The 12,625-nt window shown below is 40.7% G+C and overlaps 1 protein-coding gene across 11 annotated transcripts in view; it reads right to left on the bottom strand.

The window, feature by feature from the left end:
* Positions 1-12,625, bottom strand: part of syne1a (spectrin repeat containing, nuclear envelope 1a) — a 143,321-nt gene that overhangs the window by 108,346 nt on the left and 22,350 nt on the right. For 6 of the 11 annotated variants that reach the window (XM_077551888.1, XM_077551889.1, XM_077551886.1 and 3 more), the window contains exons 4-12: positions 7,717-7,812; positions 7,122-7,205; positions 5,831-5,851; positions 4,990-5,082; positions 4,392-4,573; positions 3,345-3,541; positions 2,425-2,556; positions 1,375-1,433; positions 563-670 (exon numbers count right to left, since the gene is read on the bottom strand). In XM_077551888.1, coding sequence (XP_077408014.1) covers positions 563-670; positions 1,375-1,433; positions 2,425-2,556; positions 3,345-3,541; positions 4,392-4,573; positions 4,990-5,082; positions 5,831-5,851; positions 7,122-7,205; positions 7,717-7,812 — 972 coding nt within the window. The remainder of the gene's footprint in view (positions 1-562; positions 671-1,374; positions 1,434-2,424; positions 2,557-3,344; positions 3,542-4,391; positions 4,574-4,989; positions 5,083-5,830; positions 5,852-7,121; positions 7,206-7,716; positions 7,813-12,625) is intronic. The other 5 variants (XM_077551883.1, XM_077551884.1, XM_077551885.1 and 2 more) reach the window with 3 other exon arrangements.

The following is a 12,625-nucleotide window of genomic DNA, read 5'->3' as shown; positions in this document are numbered from 1 at the left end:
TGTTTTTTTTTTTCCTTCTTTTTTTTAATATTGCACACTTTAGTTTTTTCTTCCAGTTCGGCACATGTCTAAAACAACAGTTTCTTCATGTATTTCTTTTTTTTGTTTCTTCTAATATTTAATGTTTTTTTTCCCGTAACGTCTTTCCCTTATCCCTTTTTATTTCCAGTGCGGCTCTAATCCTCTTTTGGTCAAAAATATAAATACAGTATCTATCTATGCCACTATGAAAACAGCTTAAGTGTTTTTTTTTCTGTGAGTTCCTCTTATCAGGCTTTTATACTGTACAAACCTGTGGCTAATTGCCAGTGAAGCCCCCCCCCCCCCCCCCCCCCCTGATTAGCAGGCTCTAAAGCACAGTGAATGGGGATAGCCCACACTGTGGTGAAAACGGAACCTATCCGCGGGCTTGGCCGACTAAGCCAGACGGACTGAAAATATGACAGGACTGCCGCCTGATCCCCTCAACGTAATGCCGTGACAGATTAAGCTAATAATGGGCGTGTCTGTGGCCAGTGTGCCCATTCCACATTGCAAAGACGCACACAGTGTGCACTCGAACCTGGTACTGCAGAGAAGGATTGCACTCGGTCTCCTGGGCGTGTAGTACGTCTCTCTCCAGCTGGTCCAGACACATTTTGAACTCCCTCAGGCTCTTTCGCTGCTCTCTCTACAGGAGGTTGACACGGGGGGGGGGGGGGGGGGGGGGAGTGAGAATTCGGAAAAAGGGGGGAAAATGAAAAGCAGACAAAGACGAAGGGGGGGGGGCAAAGTTGATGAGTGGATGGAGGCGGGAAAGGATGAAGAGGGTGTGAGTGGTGCCGTTAAAAGTGCATTGCAAATCCTGCATGCTTCTTCTCTGTTGGACAAAATGTCAAAATAGTCACAGCTGCCAGAAACGCTCTGCTTAAACAGGCTACTTTGTCTCAGATCCCTTAAAAGCATTTCACCGGATTTCAAGTCGTCATGACGATAATACGCTGTCTATTCAGCCTTATCGCTTCTGCCTGTGGGGAAGCCCAGTCCCAAACTTGATTCTTAATGACAGCTTAATCTTAAGCTAATTCGAGAACGAACATCTGTATTTTGTCCAACTCTTTACTTTGTGATTGCTCGTGACAAAACAATGTCAAAAAAATGTAGCGCAAAACGCCAAAGCGCGAGCTCACCATCAGATACATTTAGTGCCAATGCCGGAGGCTTTCATTGTCATGCTAATGGTCCCAAATGGTGACATTAACACGAATGGTCATATGACATCTTGTCATCCTGGAATCGTAGCTGAGAAAACCCGCAGGCTTTTTATGATATGACATCAGGTAAGATGGCGTTTGAAAGCGGGAGAGATAGATGATGACTTCAACTGCCTCCTACCTCCAACATTTCCTCGATATCGCGAGGAGCGAGGAGGCCATGCTGCGGGACAGACGCCTGCGCGACAAGCAACGAGACAAGAACAGCTGTCACCACGCAAGCAGGACAAACGTGCAAAATCGAGACACCAACAGGCGGCAAAATGGGAGAAATGCTTTTTAGTTATCAGCAAATGGGTGCAAGCATTTTTATTTAACTCGTTCACTCCCAGCCATTTTCACTGAAGCAATCCCCTTCGCTCCCGGCTGTTTTACTTTATTTTGACGGATTTTGCAAGGCCCACAGAATATTGTGTTCTATTGCTATAAAAACATGGAACCTACCAAAAGAAAGATTAGAGTCTCATTTCTACCTGTTTCTGTTTTGCAGCAATTAGCATTAGAATATAGCTAAGTTTCACAAATCTAGAACTGTAGCTAAATTAGCTTTTTTTCAACATGGCCCTGCTTGATCTCTTACGCTCTGGTGCCACCTGCTGGCCGTTTTTTGTACTAACTACCATTTCTTCAACTGTTCTGTGCAGTTGAGAGGCTGCATCAAAGCCTTCTGTATGGTCTAGCATAAATAAACAAAAAAACGTATTAATACGTCTTTGGGACACCTAAAACATTTAAAATACAACATATTTATATGTTTTTGGGAGTAAATTAGCAATCAAGAGATTTTAGTTGGATTTTGGACAAAACATCATTAGTAGATAACAGAATATGGGTTACTTGATAAAATAGCAATTTTTTTTCTTTAGATTTTCCACCAAAAAACTGAATGAAAGGCAGGAAAAGGCTTGTTTGTATTCTTTTGAATTCTCATTTTAAATTAAAAAATTACAAAGTCCCATTGTGTTATGAGTGACTAACATTTTTATAACGTTTACCACTAAATTCTCAAGTTGACAACGGACAATTAAGCCATGCAAAATTTCTACCAACACTAAAACCAAATCTCACAATTGCTTAAATGCTGAACGTCCCCGCTGATGTGATACGATGACATTTGGCAGGAAAGACAAAGCGCGCAAAGAGAAAATGAGACGACTGTGACGGCTGTTTACCTCCTCCTCCTCCTCCTCTTCTCCTACCGCTCGTCCCTCAGAGGCGCCGCGCTCTCGGTCGGGGTGACGCTTCAGGAACTGGGCCACGTACGTCATGATGGATTTCTCGTCCGGCTTGTCCACGTCCACGTCTTGACAAATGACACCCGTAGCGTAATCAGACATCAAGCGGATATGAAATCAACCTTCAGCGCTTCAGAGCCAAGTCGTCTTTGTAATAATTCAATTAATTTATCGTTCAGGGCAGGATGGTTCAATGATTGTATTGATTCATTTAAAGTGAAAAATCAGTTAACATTAGAACATTTGATTTTTGTCGGATAAAAACTTGAGATTTCATTTTAACCCTGGAGAACCCACGGGGTCAAATTTGGCCCCTATAAATTCTGCTACTCAAATAACAAAGACCTTCTTTTTTTTTTTACAAATTTAACTTCAAAAGTCCAGAGTGCCACTTCTGACCCCTGCATGGGGCCATCTAGTGGATGAATATTGCACTTACATGAGCCAGAGTGGTGGTGACAGGATGGCTAAAATGCAACAAATAAAACAAAAAATTTATATTGTTCAATGTAGCTGTGTATTTGATTGATTATTTTCTTAAATTCTAAATAGTTTACTGACAGTTTTTGTTATTCAGATTTTTCGAAATGAGACCCCTAAATCCCAAAGGGTCAAATTTCGCCCTAATGCTAAATTAGGGAATAAATTGAAAAAAACATTGAAAAAACATGTATTTTGGTGTTCAGTGAATTTATAGCAGTCGTTTAATGTATAATTCATAATTTGCCAAAGAAGAAAAGGGTTCTTGGGTTCTCCAGGGTTAAAGCCAGACTTCCCAGTGATAAATTAAAGGGGAAAAAAAAGGGAATTCCAAGTTTTGGGGGATGGAGGAATTATTGAAGGAATTGTGACTTACCTTCAGGGTCAAGAAGTTGCGCAATGCCCAGTTGTGTTTCAGCCAACAGAAAAGCTTCTTGCAGATTTTCTCGGTTGCAGCGCATTCTTGAACGCTCCATGTCTACCAGACTGGGCCGAAGGGCGTGGACGATGGCAAGGAAGGCTAAACCTGTCCGCCAGCTGGGTCCGAAGTCTTTCACCTCGATTCCGAGACGCCTGGCAAAGAAGACACAATTGAGTGGTACTGTTAAAAGTCAGGTCGTAGAATTTAGAATTCGACTAACATTTGCTTCAATCTATACATTTTACTTGTAATTGTTTCTTAACCCTGGAGAACCCAAGAACCCTTTTCTTTTTTGGAAAATTATGAATTATATATTAAATTACGCCCTGCGATTGGCTGGCAACCAGTTCAGGGTGTACCCCGCCTACTGCCTGAAGCCAGCTGGGATAGGCTCCAGCACCCCCCGCGACCCTTGTGAGGAAAAGCGGCTAAGAAAATGGATGGATGGATATTAAATGACTGCTATAAATTCACTGAATACCAAAATATGTTTTTTCAATTTTAACCATTTTTTTTTAACTATCTCAGAGTTGCTAATTTATCAAAATATATATATAAAACATACTCCTAGGCATTCTGCAACATGATATGAAATAGATTAACAAAAAAAAAAAATGTTTACCATCTGATGGTTTGCTGAGAAGATGGTTTTGTTTGGATTGATTTCCAGCTCAACAAAACAGCATGTTGCCAGCCATCTTGTCACCAGCACTCTGGCTCACGTAAGTGCAATATTCATCCACTAGATGGCCCCATGCAGGGGTCAGAAGTGGCACTCTGGACTTTTGAAGTTAAATTTGTAAAAAATAAAAAATAAAATAAAAAAGGTCTTTGTTATTTGAGTAGCAGAATTTATAGGGTCCAAATTTGACCCCGTGGCTTCTCCAGGGTTAAAATGCCGAAACAACTGATACAGGTTTTATAATGTCAACCATTTCCCTGCTCTACGATATAAGATGCGACCAAACAAACACTATGTGGTTTATTTAGCAGACTACACACTTCGTGGCTGTCCGTTGGACCCATCTGAGGAGGGCCTTCCTAGCGCCGCCCTGTACGGTTGGCGGCGGCTTCTTCTTGACGGGCGGGCTGGCGTTCTCGGTGCTGCTGGTGGAGCCGTTCAGCGAGGAGGAGCTGCCCGACAGGGCTTGGATTTCAGGGAGGCTGCAGGTCAGCTCCTCGATCTGCAGGGCCAAGTAGAGAGAAATTTAGCATGCAGATTCCATTTCGGCTATAAGCTATTAAGAGATAGCCGCGTATAAGTACATCTATATGCTAACAGTATTTCATTTTTTAATATCCTAGTGGCTACATATTGTGCTTGTGTTGCGAAGAGAGTTCAGTAATTCTTATTAAGCTCTTGTTGATGTGTGTGTGCATGTGTGAAAAACGCCCGTGGTGGCAACTACTCGCTTCCAGTGTGGACGCTGTGCAAAAATTGATTTCCCCAGCTTTCGTCTCCTGTCTGTTCAGCTCCATTAGCATTTTTACCGTCTTGAAAAAAATATGCACGGCGCTTACATCTATAATAAAAAAAAAGCCTTTAACTTACTGTCTGCTGCACATCGCCAGTGCAAATCCTGAATTAATTGAGCGTTACCTGGAAATAGAGGATGATAGTCCACACCAAACCCAAGACGATCGACGGTCGACCGTCGGCGATATCTGTCGAGTTGATGTTCACCAGCTTGATCTGTGTTGAAAAAACGCACACAATTAACGATACTACCTTGGCAAAAGCGCAATAAATGAACACACAAATCCATTTATAAACACTCAAGGAACAAGAGGGGAAAAAATCGAATTGATTAATTTAGTTTGTTAGCTTATCCTGCAACCTAGCAAGAGCACAAAAAGTGAGACACTATTTTTGACGTCTATAGCCGTCAATGGCAGTGAATGAGTTAAAATAACCGCGTATTTTTATTCAGATTTTTTAAGTGTTGCCAAACAGACAAAAAGGCTTGTTATCGTCTTGTTTATGTTAACCACAATACATAAGAAAGTTCCGAGTGCCGAGCCTTAAATAAAGGTAAAAGTGATGTCAAATGTACATTTATTCACTTTATTAGTCATTTATAAATCAAAATTTTTTCTTTTTTTTTTTCTGGAGAGCTCAGTATTGTTCATTCGGTAATTTTACCGATTTGACATGTCATCATCATTGCTCTCCTTTATTTTATTTTTTTTTTAAATTTTTAATTTATTTTTTGTATGTGGGTGAGTATGTGTACGTGCGTGTGTGTGTGTAATTTAAATTTAAAAAAAATTCTGTGTGTAAAACTATAGCTTTTCTCTATAAAATGTATTTTGGTAATTTTATGGTTGGATTATTTCCGACAGAAAATATTGTTTTGTATGATTCGGTTTTAGTCAGGCTATATACAAAATGGCTTAATCGCAGAAATTGAGGGAGCACAAAAAGTGAAGACGGTACTGACCGGTGATCCCCTGTAAGCCGACTGCAAGGCAGAAAAAGAAAGAAAATCAGACATGAGGGCCACTCAAGATGTGCTTGATGAAAGATGGACGCCTTGTTGAGCATGCGATGACAGAACCCGTGTTATCGTGAGCCCCCCCCCCCCCACCGGGAGTGCGCTGTATGTAGTGATCCGTCCTAATACATTTCCCATATCCTCACACAGAACCCATTATGGAGACCGTAATAGGCGGCAGTTCAAGTGGGTGAACACGTGGGAGGGAATAAAGTCGGGGGGGGTCATGTGAGGGCAATCTCGGGTACTAGAAGGGGGTCAGTGTGGCGATCCTGATAAGAAAAGCATGACTTCGTAATGGAAAACGCAGCAGGTTATTAGGCCGCATTGTGATAAGCACGCATCAACAGGCTAAGAATTACGCAAAAAACACCCCTAGGTGTTATTGTGACCATTTTTGGGCTTTTTGTTGGTTCTGACCAAGCCATTTCAAAATAAAATACTGGCCACGGGTTAAAAAAAATTATATCATATCATATCTTATATTATACGCATACACAAGATGTATGAAGCTAGTTCTGAACGTAAAATACAGTCTAGACATATATCGGATTTACACGCGGTGTGTGTTTACATTTAATTTGAAACTTTGGATTTATACGCACGCGCGCGCGCAAACAAGACGCTGACGTCTCATCTCCGGCTTGCAGATTACTGGTGTAGGATTTATGGTTTAACCCTGTCACACTCGAGGAAGAGGGGAAATCAATGTCCTCGCAAAGACGCCCGCTCGTGGCTTTATTTGGGTATCCGAGGATGAGACGGGAGGAGTTGTGTGTGTGTGTGGGGGGGGGGGGGGTGTTAGCCTTGAATGTGTGTGACTGATCTCACTGAAGGCGCTTTACTGAAGCGGTTAGTAATTAGTTTATGTAATTGTGCACATGACGCTGGCAAGCGGATTGGCGTGTTTGAGGGAAGAAGGGAAATTCTAAAAACAGCTTTTTCATATTCTTTGAATCGCGGATCCCCCCCCCAAAAAAAAAGCAGGTGGGTCCAGAATTTAGCCCCCCCCCACAACGATGAGGGATTCACCGCGGCAGAGCCAAAAAGTCTGACTGCATCGATTGATGATTTCAGCAGGAGATACAAAGAAAGTGGGGAGGAAAGAAGTCAAAGGTCAAGATTATTTTTTCCATGTTTGCACCCACCGGGCAGAAGCAAAAAAATAATAATAATAATAAAAAGCCAAGAAGAAGAACAACTAAGATAAAAAAAAAAAGAAGAGCTCGTCTCCTACCTTCCTGCCCTGGAGGAAGTTGAGAGCGGTGCCGATGTTTGCGACCCAGTGGATCCTCTTTAGCTTCCTGCCCTGCTCACATGGCTGCAGGGAAGACAAAGAGTTAAAAGGCGCAACCGGGAGGGGGGGGGGGGGGTGTTGAAACGTGAAAAAAGAAGGGATGATACAGTGCTATTGAAGACGAGTTGTAGTAAAATATCCGAAAGGGAAACATAAAATACACCAGTGAGAGCTTAATGGAGCCATTCAGGTGCAGTCCAATCCAAAGTGCACACATACACGGGGTGATCAATAGAACACAGATCACTTGGACCTGAGGCAATATTGACTTAAAATACCAAAAGCTGCGTGTGTGTGTGTTTGCCAAAATCTTATCTGTCCTTGTGAATCTGCTGTTTTCTATTCATTCAAACATCCTAATAAGAGCCAATCAATGCGCATTTCCATGTGGAAGCGAAGAATGCTCCATGTTCTCATGCGCTTCATTAGCTCCCGAACGATTAACCGATTGTGTTAACACGCAAAAAAAAACAAAAAAAAACACGCACCCTCGCAAGTCAATGAAAGATTCCGACGTCAAATGGACGAATCTCACCAGTTTTTGGCCGGAGAGGACCTCCAGCAGGGCGAGCAGTTTCACGCCGTCTTTGATGTCCTCAAACAGATCGGTCACGACGAGAGGTGGAATGCGCTGTTAAGACAAACATAAAGAGCGGTTGACCCTGGGTTTTCGTATGTATTTGTTTTTGTACAATCCGATTGACTTTTTTTTTTTACTATCTAATTTTAGTCAGTTTTTTCTCATCCACTCGGGTTCAGTCCAAAACGTAACAATAACCCTCTAGGTCGGCTAAGCAATATCCAGATGTTAACTCTTTGACTGCCAGACGTTTTCAGAAAACGGATGCCGTGGGTGCCAGCCGATTTTAAGCATTTTGACTGATCTTTCAAGGACCATAGAAAATTATGTGTTTGGACTATGGAAACACACATACTACCAAATGAAAGATTGGACTCTCATCTTTCATCAGAAAAAAAAAGTTTGTTTCTACCTTATTCCGTTTTTCAGTAATCAACAATAGAAAATAGTTAGTTTCACCTCTGTTTTGAAACAAACGTCTTTTAACGTCTTTGGCACTCCTCCATAGGATTTTACTAAACGTTATTTAACGTTTTTGGCAGTCAAAGAGATATCAATAATAATAAAAAAGTCAGACCTTCATAACAATAGCATGCATCGTGGCGTATTTAGGAGACACAAAGTAGTTTAACTCATTCACTGCCGTTGACGCCTATAAACGTCATTTTAACTATTTCTATTAGTTTAAAAATTTTTTTCCACTTTTGTTAACAAGGGTAAGAAAACCTAAAAACATTTTTTTAACAATCTTTTTTTTTTTTTAATAAAAGATTGTACAAAATTAGGGGCGGCGGCAGCCGATTAAAATTTTTAATTGTAATTAATCGCATGACTTTAATAGTTAACTCACGATTAATCCTAAATTTTCTATCTGTTCTAAATGTGCATTCATTTTTTTTCTAGGTTTTCATACTCTTGTTAGCAAAAGTGGGAAAAAAATGTTAAACTAATAGAAATAGTTCCAAAGAATTTTTGACGTCTATAGCCGTCAATGGCAGGGAATGAGTTAAAATAACCGCGTTGGTACTGCGTATTTTTATTCTGAAGGACTAACTTTTGACAGGATTTTTAACCCCCGATTTTGCCGATTTTTGAAGTGTTGCCAAACAGACAAAAAAGATTTGTTATCGTCTTGTTTATAAAAGCTTGCTGTCTGTTAACCACAATACACAAGAAAGTTCCAAGTGCCGATCTTTTGATCAAGAAGACGGAAAACACAATAAAATATACCATCAAGAGTCTTAAATAAAGGTAAAAGTGATGTCAAATGTCCATTTATCCACTTTATCAGTCATTTATATATCAAAAATGTTCTGTATGTAAAACTATAGCTTTTTTCTATAAAATGCATTTTGGTAATTTTATGGTTGGATTATTTCCGACAGAAAATATTGTTTTGTATGATTTCGGTTTTAGTCAGACTATACGAAATGGCTCAATCGCGGAAATTGAGGGGAAAAAAACACTACTATGAAAAAACGATTAATCCTAAATTTTATATCTGTTCTAAATGTACTTTTTTTTTCTAGGTTTTCATACTCTTGTTAACAAAAGTGGGGGGAAAAAATGTTAAACTAATAGAAATAGTTCAAATGAATTTTTGACGTCTATAGCCGTCAATGGCAGTGAATGATGAAATGATGAATAAAAAGTCATCAGACACTGTTTTGAGTTAGACCCTATATATGACCCTTTTCCACTGTACAGTACAAACTAGCACCCCCCCCCCCCCCACACACACACACACACACAAACACACAGTTCCGATATCCTGACTGAGTTCTAAAAAGTCCAACCCCCTACATTAGAAGACATTAATTTCACCAGGAAATCCTCCTACAGATGTACTTGGAGCCCCCAAAAGCATTACCCCCCCCCCCCCCTCCTTCCCCACTGTGGCGTTTATGTGTGATAAGTGGAGTCAGTGAGGGGCTCAGCGGGTTCCGAGTGGGGTCTTCAAATCCTAAAATATGCTGATGATGTCAAACCGGATCCCCTTTCTCATTGACTCCCTCGCTAACCTCGCAGACTGTGATGGGGGGAAAAAAAAAAATCCACATATCTCTGTTTTTCGCCGACGCCACATCAAGGATTTCTCTTAAGAGTGCAGTCACATGCTGGGGGGGGGGGGGGGTGTTCAGACTAGCCAGCCATTCACAGGGAGATTAGCGGAGGAAAGGACTGAGCGAGAAAGAGGAGAGGAAAGGCTTGTGCGCATGGAATTGGAGTGTGTGCGCGCGTGTGTGTGTGTGTGTGTGTGTGTGTGTGTGTGTGTACCCATCAAGTGGATATGCAGGAGGGGTATAATTGAGCAGAAAAAGAGTGGCAGCGAGACAGATGAGAGAGGACAGAGGAGGGGGAAAAAAAAGAGACACCCCAAGCCTCACATGTGCTAAAAAATTAATTAGTTCAACACAGTTAAGGCTTTTCTTCTAATGTCATTTCACGGCTCTGCTTATTAAAATACACAGAAAAGCATGTGTGCCTCCTCCACCAACTAGAAAGGGTTAAATCGCCCCCGTGGGGTAATTGGAGTTAAATTTACCTTTTTTTTTTTGTGCTTGATGATCCCGAGGCTAATGAGAGTATTTGGGGGGATAATTACAAAAAATAAGAAAGTAATATCCATTTCCTCTGCTGAGCCACATGAGCTAAGATGAAGAAGAAGGAAAAAAAAAATAAATCAAGGGTCTTAATGAGCTAATTACACATGAGTGTCTGGTGCCATAATTGATTGTATGCGGAGGGGCTCGGGGACGTGCATGTGTCTTTCTTGACGGTGGGTTCGTGTTTGATTTCCCTGAAACACGCCACTCGGTGGATTCTCGGGGATCAACAGTGTGGAGACGCAGGGAGGAAACTCGGCCACTTTACAGGGCAAGGAACCATTTTTGGTAACAAAAATCAGCATGTCAGGTTACTTATTACGGAACATTATTTTTCATTATTTTTCAAATTCCCACTTTCATTGTGGTAGTGAGTAATATTTTGGTACTAAATGCAATTGTATTTTTCGATTGATCAAATTTGCCTAAATGTTGCAGCGGTTAGCTTTTTTTTGGGTTACAATAATCATATAATAGTTTAAGAGTTTTTATTATATTTATCGGTAGTTTTTATTTCATTTTGACTGTTTTTTTAGATTAATTGATTAAGTTTGTTAGTTGTTATTTCTTCAAAAAAAAAATCTTGATTTTACTTAAATTTGTATTCATTTTAGTATTAGTTTTAGTTTTACATAAGTATTTCTCGAGCACAGGATAGGGAGAGAAAAAAAGTATTGTGCAAGAAAGTAAACAACAATTCTCAAACGACTCTTTGACCTTTCTTTCTTCTGTATGAACGTCCAAAAATACTTGAAAAAAAATAATCATTAAAATTAACCAAAAAGCATTTTCATTAAAAAAAATTTTTTTTAAAAATAAATTAAAAAAATATATATATATATTTGACCTTTTTTGTTATTTTCGTTGACTATAACAACCTTGAATTGAAAGCACCCAGCCTGCTTGGCAGTCAGGCAAGTGAACCACTACACCGTCAAATGACTATTTCTATTAATTACATTACATTTAATTTCATGCCCAGTCCTACTACTTTTTCCCTATTGTCCCATTAATATCATATTTTGGCAACATTTCAAAGTGGGGAATTAGTCAGTAGTACTGATTACAGTGCATAAGAATATTGATTCCCACCCCCCCCCACCCCATCCATTGAGACGAGATGACTGCAGGTCCTAACAAAGAATTGGCTGAATGTATGCATCATTACTACTATTTGGGCCTGAATCTGAGGGGCACCCTGTGGGGATGCGCACCTCTGCCAAGGCCAATTTTAATGGGTTCTTGGACCAGGTAGTTGTTTTTGCATATTTTTTTTGCATAATCTTGCTTTACACAAGGGGGGACCTCCGCACAAGGAAACCTCAGGCAGAATTTTAAAAAAAAATATTAAAAAGTGCATAATTGTAGCTTTGGGTGTTTAATGGCGGCTCGTACCACGCCAAAATACTGTATTAATGACCTTGAGACTTTGACAATGGGGAGAACAAACTTTTTCCTCGCTGGACATGGAAACGTTCGGTCACCTTCGCGTAATTAGTCCCGTCGTGTTAATGTAGTTTTTACCTTAAGGGACACAATTGGACTCCGACTGTACCTAACAGAGCTGGTGCTTATTTATACGCATATATTTGCGAGGCTGATTAAACACCCCCCCCCCAAAAAAAAACACTTAACTGTGTAATCTGAGGGAACACTTAAGTGTACTGAAACTGTTTACCGAAGAAACGCCTCAGCGACGACGAGACCTCTGCCGATCACGCTGGCCACTCGCTAATTAAGCTTTAGCCGTCTCGAAGGGGATTTGCCGGAACGCAAAGTCGGGAGCCCACTCGTTGGATTCAAATCTCCCGTACCCTGCCTAAATGTCACTCCAGCGTCATGCAAGGGGTGGTGGGGGGGGGGGGGGGCCTTCCACATATTAAAGTTGTCTGATAATCGAAGAAAAAAAAGAATTCCCTCGATAAACAAAATTGGAAATAAACGCTAAATTGTGCGGCGTGATGGTGCGCAGTCGAACCCGTGCACATGTACTTAATTATTTTATTTCTTTTATTTATTTATTTAAAAAAAAATTGTTCTCTTTTCTGGAGAGCTCAGTATTGTTCACATGTACTTAATAATGTGACCTGTGAGTGTCTTAAATTAATCTGGTGAACTGCTAAGTGTAATAAGATTCATAAATCATCTTTGTGAATTAGAGGTTCTCACACGCTGTGATGTCTTTTGTTATACCTGTGGAGGAAAAGGAACCACCTTACCCCACATCCCCAACCCAGTACCCCCCCCCCCCCCGCCCC

The sequence above is a fragment of the Vanacampus margaritifer genome, chromosome 19 (assembly GCF_051991255.1).
Source record: "Vanacampus margaritifer isolate UIUO_Vmar chromosome 19, RoL_Vmar_1.0, whole genome shotgun sequence".
Lineage (NCBI taxonomy): Eukaryota > Metazoa > Chordata > Actinopteri > Syngnathiformes > Syngnathidae > Vanacampus > Vanacampus margaritifer.
The sequence above is the reverse complement of the archived record's forward strand: the minus strand, read 5'-3'. Positions and strand labels throughout refer to the sequence as shown.